Source organism: Physeter macrocephalus, chromosome 7 (assembly GCF_002837175.3).
Source record: "Physeter macrocephalus isolate SW-GA chromosome 7, ASM283717v5, whole genome shotgun sequence".
Classification (NCBI taxonomy): domain Eukaryota; kingdom Metazoa; phylum Chordata; class Mammalia; order Artiodactyla; family Physeteridae; genus Physeter; species Physeter macrocephalus.
Window position 1 is genome coordinate 79005572 of NC_041220.1, and position 16756 is coordinate 79022327.

At 36.0% G+C, this 16756-nt stretch overlaps 1 protein-coding gene across 15 annotated transcripts in view; it reads right to left on the reverse strand.

Moving 5' to 3' along the window:
- The window catches only part of N4BP2 (NEDD4 binding protein 2), an 87069-nt gene that overhangs the window by 27144 nt on the left and 43169 nt on the right, over positions 1 to 16756 (reverse strand). For 14 of the 15 annotated variants that reach the window (XM_055086082.1, XM_055086084.1, XM_055086080.1 and 11 more), the window contains 5 exons: positions 15905 to 15993; positions 10891 to 10967; positions 5218 to 5370; positions 1293 to 3670; positions 589 to 674 (listed from right to left, as the gene is read on the reverse strand). In XM_055086082.1, the coding sequence (XP_054942057.1) occupies positions 589 to 674; positions 1293 to 3670; positions 5218 to 5370; positions 10891 to 10967; positions 15905 to 15993 (2783 nt within the window). Of the gene's footprint in view, positions 1 to 584; positions 675 to 1292; positions 3671 to 5217; positions 5371 to 10890; positions 10968 to 15904; positions 15994 to 16756 lie in introns of all 15 variants that reach the window. The other variant, XM_055086087.1, reaches the window with a different exon arrangement.

Here is a 16756-nt window from a genome sequence, read left to right on the forward strand (position 1 = left end):
CATCTATATATTTTTTCTACTTAAGAGCTCTTATGCTGTGATTATTATTATTATTATTTTTTTGTGTGGTACGCGGGCTTCCCACTGTTGTGGCCTCTCCCGTTGCGGAGCACAGGCTCCGGACGCGCAGGCTCAGCGGCCATGGCACATGGGCCTAGCCGCTCTGCGGCATGTGGGATCTTCCCGGACCGGGGCACGAACCCGTGCCCCCCACATCAGCAGGCAGACTCCCAACCACTGCGCCACCAGGGAAGCCCAATGCTGTGATTTTTTAAAAACTGTTTATGAAACTTAATTAGCACTGCAGGTCTTTAAGGAGTAAAAAACTATTTATAATTTTTTCCCTAAAAAAAAAAAAAAAATCAACAATCATATTGGGCTCCGTCATTAATTATATAATTTGGCCAGTCTGGAAATAATCTAAAGTACTGGAAGGAGAAAAAAAAATCAGTAACCTGTTAACTGGTAAAATTAATTCTCTCTCAGAGTCCACATTCAATAGAATCTTTCATATAACAGATTTTATTGAAGAGCAAAGGTAACAAAATGTACACAAAAGGAGCTTTCTATAAAAAGAAGCCTACCAACCATTACAGATTCTTTCCATTTTTCATGAATCACTTTAGCCAGATTCAGATCTATATGAACCACACAATCCTCAACTGTTAGGGACCCTTGTGAGGGGGGGAAGAAAAGAAAAGAAAATATGATTACTCATTATACATTTGCAGAAAACATACTCAACTACCTTATGCATCATAAAACTAATTTGTATTTTTAATTACTAACCTATGTCTCTAGTTCTAAATCTCTTGGAATATTTTTATGTAATATGTCATTGTTTTCACACTTCTTGGCAGGTACAATTATATTATGTTTCATATATTTAAGTTATTCATGTCCATTAGACTAAATATATTTAATATATTCATTTCCATTAGTCAAGACTTTCCAGTAGGTGTATTCTAAGGAATTATCTTGCCTTAAGTGTATCTGGAGTAGCACCAAAGGATTCAAAAAGATGTATCTGTGCAAATGAGTATGTGGTAAATACCAGAGAAAACTTCCAGTATATGCACAAGAGGAATACATAGTCCATCTAAATACTATTTCTTCAAATTATATACTTAAAAATCTTCTACAAACACACTGTGTCAAAAATAATAAGGCAGGCAACACAAATTACTTTTACACTTCTAGTAACATAAAATAATTTAAAAATTGAACTAGACCCTCTATCTATATTCTATTTACACAAAGATACACATATTAGTAATTTATTTTTTCCTTACCTGAATCAATACCAACAGGGCCAAATAATTCATTGAGCTGAAAAGCCAGTTCAGGGGGCAATGCTAATTCCAGACAGTCTATGGTCAGCGATTTGGCCATCACTGGTGTGGGATTCAACGTCTCAGTTTTATCTTCTTCAGTAACTCCAGCTGACAAAGCACTCCCTGCCATTAGAATTTTTTCCACTTCCCGTTCATCTTCATTCATAAATTCTTCTGTGTTTGGAAATTTCACATAATCCTTTGGAAGATTTTCACTTTTATTTATGTCAAAAGAGTCAGTAAAATAAATTTCTTCATGTAATTCAAGATCCGAAGTGCTCGATACAGAATTTAAAATATCAGACAAATTCAAAGAAGAATGTATACTGTCTCCAATCTCAGTGACTTCTGGATTCTTCTCCATTTCACTCACATTTTTAGTGGCAGTAGCTTTTAGAGTGCCTGGAAAAAACTGCTTAACATTATATAAACCTGAAAGTTCTGCCTGACTATTAGGAAGTACTTCATTATTATTCTTGAGATCTACATTAGGAAATATACCTGTTATTAATCCACGTTTTTCAGTAGTTATAGCTGTTATTTCTGCCTGCTCTAAGTTTTCCTTTTCTAAATTACAGGTAGACTGTACATTAGTGTTACTGATACCAATTCCATGGCTAAATTCTGGCACAGAAGAATTAGACTCCTCTAAGCTTCCTCTTTGGCTAATAATTTCCTTCAAATTCAGTCCCAGAGAAAATGGCCCAATTTGTGCTTCATCATATGACTTTTTTATATTCTCAAATTCAGTATCCTCACATAATTTAGTTTCAGAATCCAATAAAAGGCTTGTGGCCCAAATAATATCTTTGTTACACCTCTCATATAGGTCTTTTAGGGCTTCTAATGAAAACGATCCAAAGAGTTTACAAAGAATGTTAAGATTTTCAGATTCATCAGCACTGGTAAGCTCACTTTCTTCAACATATGTGCTTTTGTCATACATTACCCTATACGGAATTGTTTCTTGAACATCTAATTTTGTGTTAATATTGAAAGCTTTCGGTTTAAATCCATCTAATCTTCCTGTTAATACTCTCAGAGAATCTGAAACACTAATTTTATTCTTTTCTATTTTCCATAAAAGAGCAAAATCCTGTGGTTCAGTCTGAGTACACTTGCCTACTTCTATTCCAGGGACTTCTTTAGTCTTTTCTTCTTGAAATTCAGCTAAAGTTTGTGGTCTCACTCCTCCAGGAGCAGTTGGCACACTATTGGTAAAAGTAAGAGACAATGTGTGCTGCCTATGAATCTTTTTACTTGGACAAGTTTTATTCTCACAGGTCATTTCATTGGGCAGCATTTCAGAACTTCCTCGAGTAGAACTACCCAACGTTTTTAGTTCTTCAGGGCTTGTGCCCCAACAGCCCTCACGTGCTGTATATAAGGACATGTCATTCATACTGTTGTTAATTCCAAATTCTAGGTTGGGTTCATTTAAGCCAGCCTTTGGCATTCTTGATCTGTGCTCTCTCTGAGCTAAAGAATCAGATGAAGGCCAGTCACCCACAATGTTGAATGAGTCTTTTTCAGTATTTTTATAAGTACCATATTTACAGCTATTGAAAGATTCTGAAGCATCATCACACTGTGACTTGCTGTCATCCTCTACGTTTTCATGTGGAGATCCTTGTGGCTGGATACAATCTATACTCACAGATAAACTACTGTCTAATACTTTATGTGACTGAGGGCAATTATACTTTTTGTCACTTTGTATAGATAAAGCTTTTTCAGTTTTTCGGTTCCTTTTTGTCCTCTGACCAATAGACTTATCAACTGGCCAGTCACCAACAAAAGACAGCTCTTGTCTTGGGAACTTTTCCGAAGTTGATTTGCTTTTTTGTTTTCCAAAGGCTTTTTTCTTTACTCCTGCTCTTTCTTCCAGCGTTTCACTAGATGAAGATTTTTCATTTTGAAGTGGTACAGTATTTGAAAGACCACAGTCTTCTTGATTATTTCCACCATAGCAAATACTTGGTGATATTCTCTCTACAAAACTATCTGCATTGGTTTTACTACACTCTTTTTCAGGAGCCATTTCTACTGGTTCTTCTTTTTCACTTTTGTCTGCTGCTCGTTCTTTGCTTTCAGAATCAGAAAAATAAATGTCTGGAGCTTCCTGAATGAAAGCATTCTGAATGTTAGGATTCATACCACTTATTTCTTTTTTTCCGTTGTTTAAATCTGCATTAGGGAGATATGTAACATTCTCAGGTAACAAATTTTCTTTGGTCACGTCATGTTTCTTCTCTTCAATTAACTCTGGATGTTTCAGAGACGAGGATAAAACATTTTCTTCTTTTTCAGAGGCAATATCTTCATTGTCTCTTGTGCTGTAAGATTTGTTTTTAAGTATTATAAGGAAATCTCTTAATGTTGCCATTAATATTATGATTTAAAGAATCATTCAACTGAAAGACGAGACACTTGATCCTTCCCTAATAGACTATGAACACATCGCTTTATTGTAATCCCAACACCTAGCACAATGCTTGGCATACAAGAAGCACTCAAATTTTTTCAAATTGAATAATTAACATGAGATTTTCAGTTAAGGTGTTTATTATGCATTAAATATTAAAGTTAAGGTTCTAAATTTGTTCCCAGAAGAGGACACCTCCCTAGCTCCTTTCCAACCTCTTTAAGCTTAATATATGTGAAACTAGGTCTGCCTCTATACCACCTGTCATTTGCTGCAGAGGAAAATGCTTAAGATTGATTTACAAAGTCTCAAAGAATCAACCAACATGATCTGCACAATTAAGTGAAATGAGAGAAAGGGAGGACAGCTCTCATTTAAGATGTCACTTGCTAAATTTTTTAAAGCCATCCTCGATGTTAGTTTCAGACTCAGAGCACTTTTGCCGAATCATTATACTTTCAACTTCAGTGCATTTTCCTTATTTAACAACTCATCTTCCTTTCTTTCTTTATTGCAGGAGTTCTCAAAGACCCAACTATCCCATGAAGCCTTCCTAAGTGAAATCACACCTAACATTCAGTTTTCTATATACCAGATGCTATTATAAGTCCTTCACAAGTATTAATTCATAATCCTTATGAGATCCTTATAAGCAAAGTGTTATTATTGCCATTTTGCGAATGAGGAGCCGAAGTATAGAGAGATTTTATAATTTGTTAAAGATTACAAAGCTTTGGGATTTGAAGCCAGGAAATACAGCTAAGGAGCCCATATTCTTAACCACTTTGCAATACTGCTCCTCAATAAAGCAGCATTTGTGAATTTTCTTTTCCCAACTCCTTTTTAAAAGGGTATCTCATCCCTAATCATAAAAAAATGTGAGCAATTCAGAAATCTATTTATATTTAAGACTCTTCTTTACTCACTTATTTATTCAATTGTTTATGTATCCTAAATGTTTTTAACATAATCAGTACTATCCTGAATTGCAAACTTTCAAAAGGCTATGACTTGTTATTACTTAGTAAAAGTATACCATGCATAATACATTTTTACGATACTAGCTTGAAAGAGTATTTTTATTAATACCTAAGAAAATTAAGAAGTAATGTGACTATATACAAAATAACAATAGAGGGTAGATAAGGTAACAGATAAATACTGGAATAGCAGCAAGTTAAATAAAGAAGGCAGGAGTATTCATAGTGTAAACATGGACCTACATAAACCAAAAGACAATGAAACCCCCATGTATGTCATCACCCACATAAACTTTTACTTCTCTTGCTAACCATATATATCCTGCTCCAGGTAAGACTATACCTAAACCCTACAAACAACAAATGCGTACCTTACTTTTAAAGTTATTTGGCAGTGATTTTAGAAGTTCCTAAATTATCAGATTTTTTTAAATTAAGTTTTTAAATTGAATTTTTGTACATAGATACTTTAACCTACCTAGTACTTCTGTCACAAGAATATGCACACAACTCGATACGTTCCATTTTCTCTGGAACTGAAGAACTCATGATTATGGGCACTGAAACAAAACGTTGATAGTGTTCCAACATTCTTGTTATTTTTTCTTTGCTTATCCCATGAATATTACGCCTAAAAATTCCAGGGGAAAAGAAGGGTAGAAGGAACATTGGTAATTAAGTTTTTAAAAAATCGGCTCATATAATGTTAAGAGAAACAATGATACATTTCTAATACATAAAAATATCAAAACTGGTTTATTATGACACAATATAAACTATTTGATTCTAAGTTTCATTTTATTCAGAATGTCCTAAATTACCATTTTCTTAATCATGCCATACAATCTTTTCCAAACATCCTTCATCAACTTGGAAAAAACCAGCAGATCTTAATAACTTTAAAAAAAGTTATTCTCAAGCTCTGCCAAAAAAAATCTCATACGAACATGACCATCATTTCAATTGATTATTAACTAGTGACTAAAAAAATTCCACTACAGAGGTTTCCACTTATGCCAGTACAGCAGACTAGATGTGCCAAAGGACACTCCTATTACAATAAAACTGGATCCCATACGAATTAAAGCAGACACACAGTTTAACACATTTTAAGTTCAAGCAAAGAAAAAAAATTCCTAGTATTTGAAGTCTCTGGACATCCAAATATGAAGTTTGTTATATTTGTGCTTTCATTCATGGTAGCTTATTCCTTTGTTTTTGTTTATGAGCTCACACTTAGTTGAATCTAATATATGGGAATCCTTAGGCCTTAAACTGGGGGTGCTTTCATTCATACAGCATCTGAATTTGCATCTGCCAGGAGGCAAGATGGTATGCTTTAGTCCTTCAAGGGTCTTGTCTTAATGAAAACATCCCAGTTGAAACTCTCCTATCTCAGGCTGGATCCAACGTTTAGTGTCTGGATCCCGGGGCTAATATTAGCATTTGCCACCTGGGGAAATCTGGCTTTCATATTTAAATACCTCAGTCTTATCTGGTTTCAGATGACAGAGAAGCAAAGAGATAGAAAATATGAAAGAGAGGTTAAGAGACATAGACATAGAGGACAGAGCAAAAAGGTCTAGTATACATCTAATCCAAGTCCCAGAAAGAGAAGAGAGAGTACGTGGGACAGAAGCAATTTAAAGAAAAATGGCTGAGAATGTTCCAGAACTGATGAAAGACATCAATCTCCTAATCTCACAAATCCAACAAATCTTAAGCAAGATAAATAAGAAATCTACAACTAGAAACACAGTACTGATATTGTCATTCACCAAAGATAGAGATGATATTAAAAGCAACTAGAAATTTTAAAAAACTAATCATCTACAAAGAAACCAACTATTAGAATTACACCTGACAACAATAATAGTGGACAAATGTCATCATCAATAACAGAAACTGTCAATCTAGAATATATACACTCAGCAAAAGTATCTTATAAGAATGAGGACAATAAAAGGATTTTTAGATTAAAAAAAAAAAAAAAGAGATTGACATGAAACTGGTCTACAATGTAAAGAAAATCCTAAAAGATGAATGTCAGGCAGAAGGAAATTCTCAGATGAAAGACCTATAATGAAGGGAAAATTAAGCACAAAGCACTACACAAAGCACAAATAACTACACGAGTGAAAACAAACACCATCTGTACATTCCAGACAATCTTAGCATGTAAGTTGGAAGGGAGGTAAGTATCAGAGTTAACATGTTTGAAAGTCCTCGTATTTGTGAAGAGGAAAGCTAGGAAAATGGTTTAATTTTAAAGTCTGAATGATAAAACTTTTAATGTAACCACTAAAAGAGTTTAAAAAGTGTATAATCTCCAAATTAGTAGAGAAGGAAAAAATGAGTAAGAAAACTTGCATTCAATTAAAAAACATCCAAAAAAGGCAAGACAGGAGGAAAAAAAATCAAATATATAATTTTCTGTGATAGGAGAAAAAACAATCACAGAAAAGGTGAGATAAATAAAAAGTACAGAGAGAGACAGCAAGAAACAAGACCAATTATATGAATACCCAAAATAACTGTAAAAGAACTAAGCTTATCAATTAAAAGCCAAAGATAGGGCTTCCCTGGTGGCACAGTGGTTGAGAGTCCACCTGCCGATGCAGGGGATACGGGTTCGTGCCCCGATCTGGGAAGATCCCACATGCTGCGGAGCGGCTGGGCCCATGAGCCATGGCCGCTGAGCCTGCGCGTCCAGAGCCTGTGCTCCACAACGGGAGAGGCCACAACAGTGAGAGGCTTGCATACCGCAAAAAAAAAAAAAAAAAAAAAAGCCAAAGATAGAGTGAATTTTTTAAAACCCAGCCATACTGGTTATAAGAGATACACCTACACCTAAACACAAAGATACTGAAAGGTTGAAAGGAAAAGTATAGAAAAAGAAATAACACTCAAATACTAACTAAAAGAACTGGTATAGTTCTATTTATATTAGACAAAATAGATTTTATAACAAAAATTAATATTAATAAAAGAAAATTACTAGACAAGGATAAAAGGTTCAATTAGAGTGATATAAAAAATCTTAAGCTTATATGCACTTCAAAAAATATCCTCAGTATATTTAAAGTAAAAATGGGCAGAATTATAAGGAAAAACTGACATAATCAACATAGTAGAGGGAGATATCAACACCTCTCCCATAGTACATTTTCTCATCCCTCTCTTAAACATTAATCCATCAAGCAAAACTTTCTGAAAAGTAAAGCTACAGATGCGAACAAAAGAATAAGCATGATTTAATGATACATTAATATACTATAACTGTTATACATTCTTATCAAGCAAATATGAACATTTATAAAAAATTGACAATGAACTAGTAAAACACATCTTTTAAAATATCAGAGAATTACTATCATACAAACCACACAATCTTAACTACTGCAGTAAAGTTGAAAACCAATTTTTTTGAAAAGATAAATTTTAAAACTGTCTGTTCCAAAATTTAAAACATAGTTCTAAACAACCCAAGGGTTAAAGGATTAAAGTAACAGTAATGCAAACTAGAAAATAAATGATAAAAAGAAGATATTATATATTAAAATTCTAGGAGCATCTAACATGATACTTAGGGAAATTTATAGCATTAAATGCTCATATTAGAAAATGACCTAGGGCTTCGCTGGTGGCTCAGTGGCTAAGAATCTGCCTGCCAATGCAAGGGACACAGGTTCAAGCCCTGGCCCAGGAAGATCCCACATGCCGTGGAGCAACTAAGCCCGTGCGTTACAACTACTGAGCCTGTGCTCTAGAGCCCGAGAGCCATAACTACTGAGCCCACATGCCACAACTACTGAAGCCCATGCGCCTAGAGCCCGTGCTCCCCAACAAGAGAAGCCACTGCAATGAGAAGCCCGCGCACTGCAACGAAGACCCAATGCAGCCAAAAAAAAAAGAATAAACAAAGCAAAATAGATTTTTTTTAAAGCAAAGAAAGTAGAATAAAAGAAGCAGAAATGAATGAAACAAACTTATAATAGAAAGATCAACAAAGCAGAAAGATGTCTATTTGAAAAGGATAATAAAAAATCTGATCTCAGGCTTTCCTGGTGGCACAGTGGTTAAGAATCCACCTGCCAATGCAGGGGACACGGGTTTGTTCCCTGGTTCGGGAAGATCTCACATGCCGCGGAGCAGCTAAGCCCATGCACCACAACTACTGAGCCTGCGCTCTAGAGCCCATGAGCCACAACTACTGAGCCCTCGTGCCACAACTACTGAGCCCTCGTGCCACAACTACTGAAGCCCGCGCGCCTAGAGCCCATGCTCTGCAACAAGAGAAACCACGACAATGAGAAGTCCGCGCACCGCAACAAAGAGTAGCCCCCACTTGCTGCAACTAGATAAAGCCCGCGCACAGCAACAAAAACCCAACACAGCCAAAAATAAAAACAAATAAATTTATAAAAAAAAAAATCTGATCTCTGCTAAGAATAATCAAGAAAAAAAAGAAGATACACATAAACACATTAGGATTGAAAAGTATAGATGCAGCAGAGATGTAAATGGTAAGAGAATACTACAAGAGTTTTAATTAAAAGTTTATTTATTTATTTATTTTATTTATTTTTTGGCTGCGTTGGGTCTTCGTTGGTATGCATGGGCTTTCTCTAGCTACGGAGAGTGGGGGCTACCCTTCGTTGCGGTAAGCAGGCTTCTCATTGCGGTGGCTTTTCTTGTTGCGGAGCATGGGCTCTAGGCACGTAAGCTTCAGTAGTTGTGGCACGAGGGCTCAGTATTTGTGGCTCACAGGCTCTAGAGCGCAGGCCCAGTAGTTGTGGTGCACGGGCTTAGTTGCTCTGCGGCATGTGGGATCTTCCCGGACCAGGGCTTGAACCCGTGTCCCCTGCATTGGCAGGCAGATTCTTAACCATTGCGCCACCAGGGAAGTCCCATAAACGGTCTTAATAAATTTGAAAACTTTGGTGTAATGGACAAATTCCAATGGAAACTTCTCACAAAGAAAACAGAGGATCCAGACAGTTTCATAAGTAAATTCTATCAAACATTCAAACTTACATAAACTCAGAAAAGAGAAGAAATACTTCCCAACTAATCTTATGAACCTAAAACAATGATACCAAAACCAGGCAAGACAGGGCAAAGAAGAAAAAACTGTAAGTCAATCTCACTCATTCATACAGATGCAAAAATCCTAAACGAAATATTAGAAAACCAAATCTAGTAATGTATCAAAAGGATAATAAAAAGGAATGAAGTACTGATACATGCTCCAACATGGGTGAACCTTAAAAGATTATGCTAAGTGAAGATTTCAGACACAAAAGGTCACATACTGTATGATCCCATTTATATGAAATGTCCGGAATAGGCAAATTGATAGAGACAGAAAAGCGGATTAGTAGTTGCCAAGGGAAAGGGAATTGGGAGTGACTAATAGCAAATACAGGATTTCTTTGTTGAGGTAATGAAAACGTTCGTTAATTAAACAGTGGTGATGGTTGCACAACATTGTGAATATCCTAAAGTTAGGTTGTCCTTTATTTAGTAATGACATTAGTTTAAATTACCAAGAAAATACCCTGACCAAAATTAATTTAGGGCTATCTCTAAGGGAATACAGAGCACAAAACAAAATACACTGTATGTCCATGTCCTGAGTTAACATTTTTATCCAAGTCAAACAATCAAAGAAAAAAGTATAACCTTGGGGGGAAAGCAGAGTGGGTAGTGAAAAACCTGGACAGCTGAACATTCGCTACCTTTTCCATTTATATCTCCTCACTTCCTTCCAGCATTGTGAGTCAGTAGGCAGCTACAACAATTTGTTCCTGCCAGTAGCACACGGTTCAGGTTTGCCAAATCCTAGAATCTCTTCTAGTTTCAGATATTGACATTATATTATTAATAAGTAATAAAGTACTGACTATATAAGACAATTGGAATTTTTCTGACTATTAATTAACAATTTAGGAACAAAAAGACAAATTCTTCACAAACTGAAAAAAGAAAGCCTATAGGCAATAGAAAATTTGTTATCAATTTTTAAGTGGCAAAGCCGCAATCTAATACATTTTGTTCCGTTCATTATTTACAAGGGGAAATAAATCTAGATGGACTTTCTATCACTCTCATGAAATTAAAAACATGTTAGATAAACTCCAAGTTTTACCTTGCAAGTTCCTTTGGTTTGAATTTCCACCATGTATCCGGTTCCCGGAAAAGGACTTTATATTTATGTTTTTGAGACTACATACAAAAAAGACAAATGCATTTTAAAATAATTACTTCCATGAAATTTAATTGTTTCCAAATTCACAGCATGTTAAAACTGAAAGAACCTAAAAGATTATCTAATCTTGATGAGTGTGTTACCTGGTAAAATGCACAGTCTCTTTGATCCAGCAATGAACTTCCAAAAATTTATGCTATTGATAAAAACTTACGTCAGAGTGTAGAAATATATATATAGCAGAATATCCAGTTCGCCATTATTTGTAACAGCAAAAGAATACAAACAACTTAGTGTCTATTAACATGGAACTGGCTAAAGAAATGAAGATACAGCCATACAGTGAAAATATATACAATGGTTTTAAAAATACTATATGTGTTAATGAGAAAATGTTCTTAATATAAATTAAGAAATTAAGATACAGAATTTTCACTTGAATAAAAAAGGATTGGTCACACATCTGTATACGTATAAAAACTTCTGGAAAGATTCTCAAAAATACTATGAAAAGCATCTACCTCAAGGGGATAGGACTTTAGGCATTCTTTTTTATGGTTTGAATACCTATCATATACATGCACGACTTTTGTAAGTTTAAAACCATTTTAAATGACAGCTCATTCTATTTTTCAAAACTCTAATATGGCTGTAATCTAAAAGTCAAGCCCTATACTTGTGCACTAGATCCATCTTCTCTATCTCAAGGGTAACTGAGTTCAGCAACTCTCCCCTCTGAGGCATGATTAATTTTTCTCTCCCTGCTGAATCAATCTCATCACATTCAGTTATTTCTCCCATCTTACTCTAACCCCTCATCCCCTGACAGCTATCTCCCCATTTTCCTACTCCCATTGCAGGAAAACATCTCAAATAATAACTATATTCTGTCTCCAATTCCTCCCCTTCTAGCCTCTCAAACCCACTCCAACTGGATCCTCCACTGAAACTGGCCATGGAAACCATGAATTACTTCCACATTGAAAAATGCTACAGTTAATTCTCACTCTCTTGCCTCTCAGCAGCATGTGTCACAGTTCATCACTCTCTTCTTACACTGTTTTCATTACTATTGCTTTTCCTACTCCTCCAACTGGGTGGGTGTTCTCAGTCATTTTTGTTAGTCCTTCCCTTTCACCCAGACCTCTTCTCACAATGGAATGGCCCAGACTTAGTCCTTGGTCGTCTACTCTTGATCCACACTCACTTCCTCAGTAATTATCATGCCATTCCTTGGCTTTAAATATCATGCATTAGGTAATGACTCTCAAATATATATTGTTAGCCCAGAATTCGCTCCTGAACTCCAAACCCATAGATCCAATTACCTATTAAACAAACTTAACACAGTCAAACCTAAACTTCTGAAATTCATTACCTCACACCCACCACAAAACTATTCTACCTGGGGACTTCCCTGGCAGTCCAGTGGTTAAGACTCTGCGGTTCGATCCCTAGTCAGGAAACTAAGATCCCACATGCTGTGCAGTGTGACAAAAAAAAACAACTATTCTACCTGAATTGAACCCTCTCCATCTCAACTGATGACAACCTCCAGTTACACAAGCCAAAACCAACCTTGATGTCATACTTAATGCATCTCTTTCTTTCACATCCACATCAATACAACAAGAAATTCAGCTGGCTCTACTTTAAAAATATATCCAGAATCTAATCTCTTCTCACTATCACCTGCTACCATGTTGGTCTGAACCATGTGATCTTTTACTTTAATTACCACTACAGCCCTCTAACTAGTCTCCCTGCTTCCATTCTTCCCCACTCCTAAGTCTATTCTCAATGCTGCACTACAGTGATCCTTTTAATAGTCAGATCATGTCACTACTCTGCTCAAAACCCTGTTATGAATTGAATGATTGTGTCCCCTCAGATCCCATATGTGGAAACCGCCATCCCACCATGTGACTGTGTTTGGAGATAGGACCTTTATAGAAGTAATTAGGGTTAAATGAAGTCAAAAGGTTAGGGCCCTAATCTGTTAAGATTAGTGCCCTCATAAGAAGAGACACCGGAGAACTTGCTCTCTCTACCATGTGAGAACACAGCAAGAAAATGGCCACCTGCAAGGGAGGAAGAGAACTCTCACCAGAAACTGACCCTGCTGGACCTTGATCTGGGACGTCTAGCCTCCAGAACTGTGAGAAAATTAATTTCCTCCTGTTGAAGCTACCCAGTCTATGGTATTTTTTTATGGCAGCCTGAGCAGACTAATGTATCTTCCACGTCACCCAAGGTAAAATCCAAAGTCCTCACAGTGATCTATGTATGAGCGCTTACATAATCTGCCCTACCATCTCCCCAACCACCATTACATCTCTGACCTCACCTCCCACTATGGATACTCTCAGCTTTATGACAAGATGCCAAGAGTGGTCATTGCTATTTTCTGTCATTCTGACAGAAAAGTCCAAAAATCAACCCAGACACCAAGGTAGGTAGTGACATAACACCCTGTAATGAGCTTACTCACTTCCATCTCCTCACCTCAGCACCAAATTTCATACAAATGATTCAAGAACTGGCAGTAGCCCAGGTCTCTAATTACCTAAAGGGGTATCATACAGCTGTTAGGATTAAATTAATTTTAAATGCACACATACACAAAGAGAAAAAGAGAGACTATGAATTTAAAGACTTTTTCAACTCCCATATCAATAGGCAAACCTTAATAATATGTTACATTACTTAAGAGGATTCTGACTTAGGTCAACCTCTATGATAGCCCACAAGGAACAATATTGCTTTGCCATATATATACATACATACACACAAACATACCACACACACACACACACACACACACACACACACACACGGAACAATATTGCTTTGCCATATATATACATACATACACACAAACATACCACACACACACACACACACACACACACACACACACACACACACACACACACGTTTTGCCAATTGCCACTAAGCATACTTGACTGCTCCCTATTTATCTCTTACTACTTTCACTACTTTTGTAAATGACAATCAAGATGGTAACAGACTGTTTTTCTCTACTCTATTCCACTCCCCTACAGCTTTCATTACCTTACTACCAAAAGAAGCAAAAAGTGATCCTTTTCTCTACAGTAATTCCTACATCTACTTCTTTATGAAGACAAAAGCATTTGGCATCTATGATAAGCAGGAGTCCTTTATACTTCTAAGTAGAGTTGCAAAGAGTCAAGGAATCAATACTGGAAAAATAGCTTCATATTTTCAATTATTATATAATAAAAAAGGGGAAAGAAAACATTATAGAAGGCTGAAGCCTAAACGAAAATCAGAAACACATAATTCAAGGACTTCTTTGTTTTCTACATAGGAAAATAAAGTGGTTTTTTTCCCTATTTTCATAGGAAAATAAAGAACTTTCTAAGATGAGAACAGGAAGCTAAGAAAAACCTACAGAGGAGTCAAGTAAGGTTAAGGGGGAAGCAGGTCCCAGTGGTGAATATATTAGTCTAGAAACTAGGAACTCCTAAGGCCAGAAAGCAAACTGAATTTCAGCTCCCAATGCACTAAAATCAAGTCTTTGTTCCCTCTACTGCCCTGCACAGAAGTAAAATCTCACTTGTTCAAAGGACACAATTTTCTTCAGAAAAGTAAAGAATCACACCTTGTACTTCAAAACAGTACAAGTGCACTGGGCACAGCAATGGGGGTATAAGTTGGATGTGTTAAGGACATAAATCAGCAAGTACAATATTCAATAACTAAAGAAACAAACTGAGCTTCAATGTGCCAGACGTGCTAATCTTGGAGTAATAAAACAAACAATACCCATACTCACAAAAGCTTCACTCATCAATGTACTCAATGAATATATAATAATTATATGCCGAGCACAGTGCTATACTCTGGAGATTCAATGATGAAAAAAATGATAGGCTTACCCTCAAGAAAAATGGATGGCTTAGAGCCAAATTCAGCCCATCAGCCAGTATTTGTACAGCCTAGGAGCTAAGAATAGTTTTTGGGTGTGTGTGTGTTTTTATCTTTAAAAGGTTGCTAAAAGAGAATATGCAACAGAAACCGTGGCCTGCAAAACCTAAAATATTTACTATCTGGTGCTTTCTAGAAAAAAGTTAGCCAACCCATGGCCTACTGATAAAAACAGGGTGCTTAATACTATGACAGAAGTAAGCCAGGGTGCCAGGAAAGCAGAAAGAGTGCCCAACTCAGCTTTTTAGTAAGTGAATGAAAGCTAACTTCATGAAAAAGCTGACATCAAAGCTGGACAAAAAAGGAATCCAGCAAATTTGGAGAACTGAAAATAGCTGAGTGTACAGAATTTTGAATTTCTCAGAATAGCAAAATTTCAAAAGAAATTTGGGGACTAAGAAAGAACCAGCAGGGCTTCCCTGGTGGTGCAGTGGTTGAGGGTCCGTCTGCCGATGCAGGGGACACGGGTTCGTGCCCCGGTCTGGGAAGATCCCACATGCCGCAGAGCGGCTGGGCCCGTGAGCCATGGCCGCTGAGCCTGCGCGTCCGGAGCCTGTGCTCTGCAACGGGAGAGGCCACAACAGTGGGAGGCCCGCGTACCGCAAAAAAAAAAAAAAAAAGAACCAGCAAATTTTGATTCTTCCAAGTAAAAGCAATAAGAAAATGGTTCTGTCTGTTGTAGACACACACATACATACATATAAATACACACAAACATAAAATTATAATTTAATACCACTATCTTTTCATAAAAGACATCAAAAACAATCTCAGAATTTAAAAACTGAATCTCAAAATTTGAAAATTGAATAAATTTAGTTTTATGGAAAAACTATTCCTATTTTCCTCATTTTGCTAAAGACCAGAGAAAGCTCAGTTACATACAGTCCAAGGACTGTTTGCTTGAGATTCACTTGTGTAATTAACATCCCCCAATAATTTCAAACCCACTATTAGACTTATGACAATTCATGGTACAAACCAAAGCAACATATGGCTTCATTTCCCATGCCTGTAGATTTGTATTATCTATTATTATAGGAGATACCTTCTTCTCAAATGCTTCTTTTGCTGAAATACAAACAGAAAATGAGAAATCACTTTTAGTAACAATATTGAGGATTATCTTGATATTTTAAAAATCTGATCTTGTTTTCATAATTTGAAAATCATAGATATGTGCTAATTTTATTCACAACTCTACTTCTAAATACTACTTTTGAATGTATAAAAAATTAAAATATAGGGAAATGTTGAATAATAAATACTAAATAAATACTAAAATTATAATCAGAGAAATTAAATAAAAACTGTCGGATTTTAGTTTGATGTGCGTGTTACATGTATAAATAGCATAAGTGGGGAAAAAAGCTATCATTAAAAACAATATCATATCATGCTAAAAGCAACATGGTATCCTGGATAAGATTCTGGATACCATGAATCCAGAATCTGGATTCTGGAACAGAAAAGGACTTTTGTAGAAAAACTAAAATCCAAGTAAAATCTGGAGTTTAGTTAATAGTAATGTACCAATGTTAATTTCCTAGTCTTGACAAATGTACCATAGTTATATAAAATGTTAACATTAAGGCCAAATGGGTGAGGGGTATAGAGAAATTCAATACTGCCTTTGCAAACCATCCCATAAATCTAAAATTATTCCAAAATAAAGTTTAAAAACAAAAAATATAGGCAAACACGCATACACATGACAAAAAACAAGATGTCTTGATTTGAAATAAACAATTATTATATGCCGTGTGCAAGAGATTTTCTTATAAAACTGCCTTTTTCCCCAAGGAATTAGACCATTCAGGGAATTAATGATGAG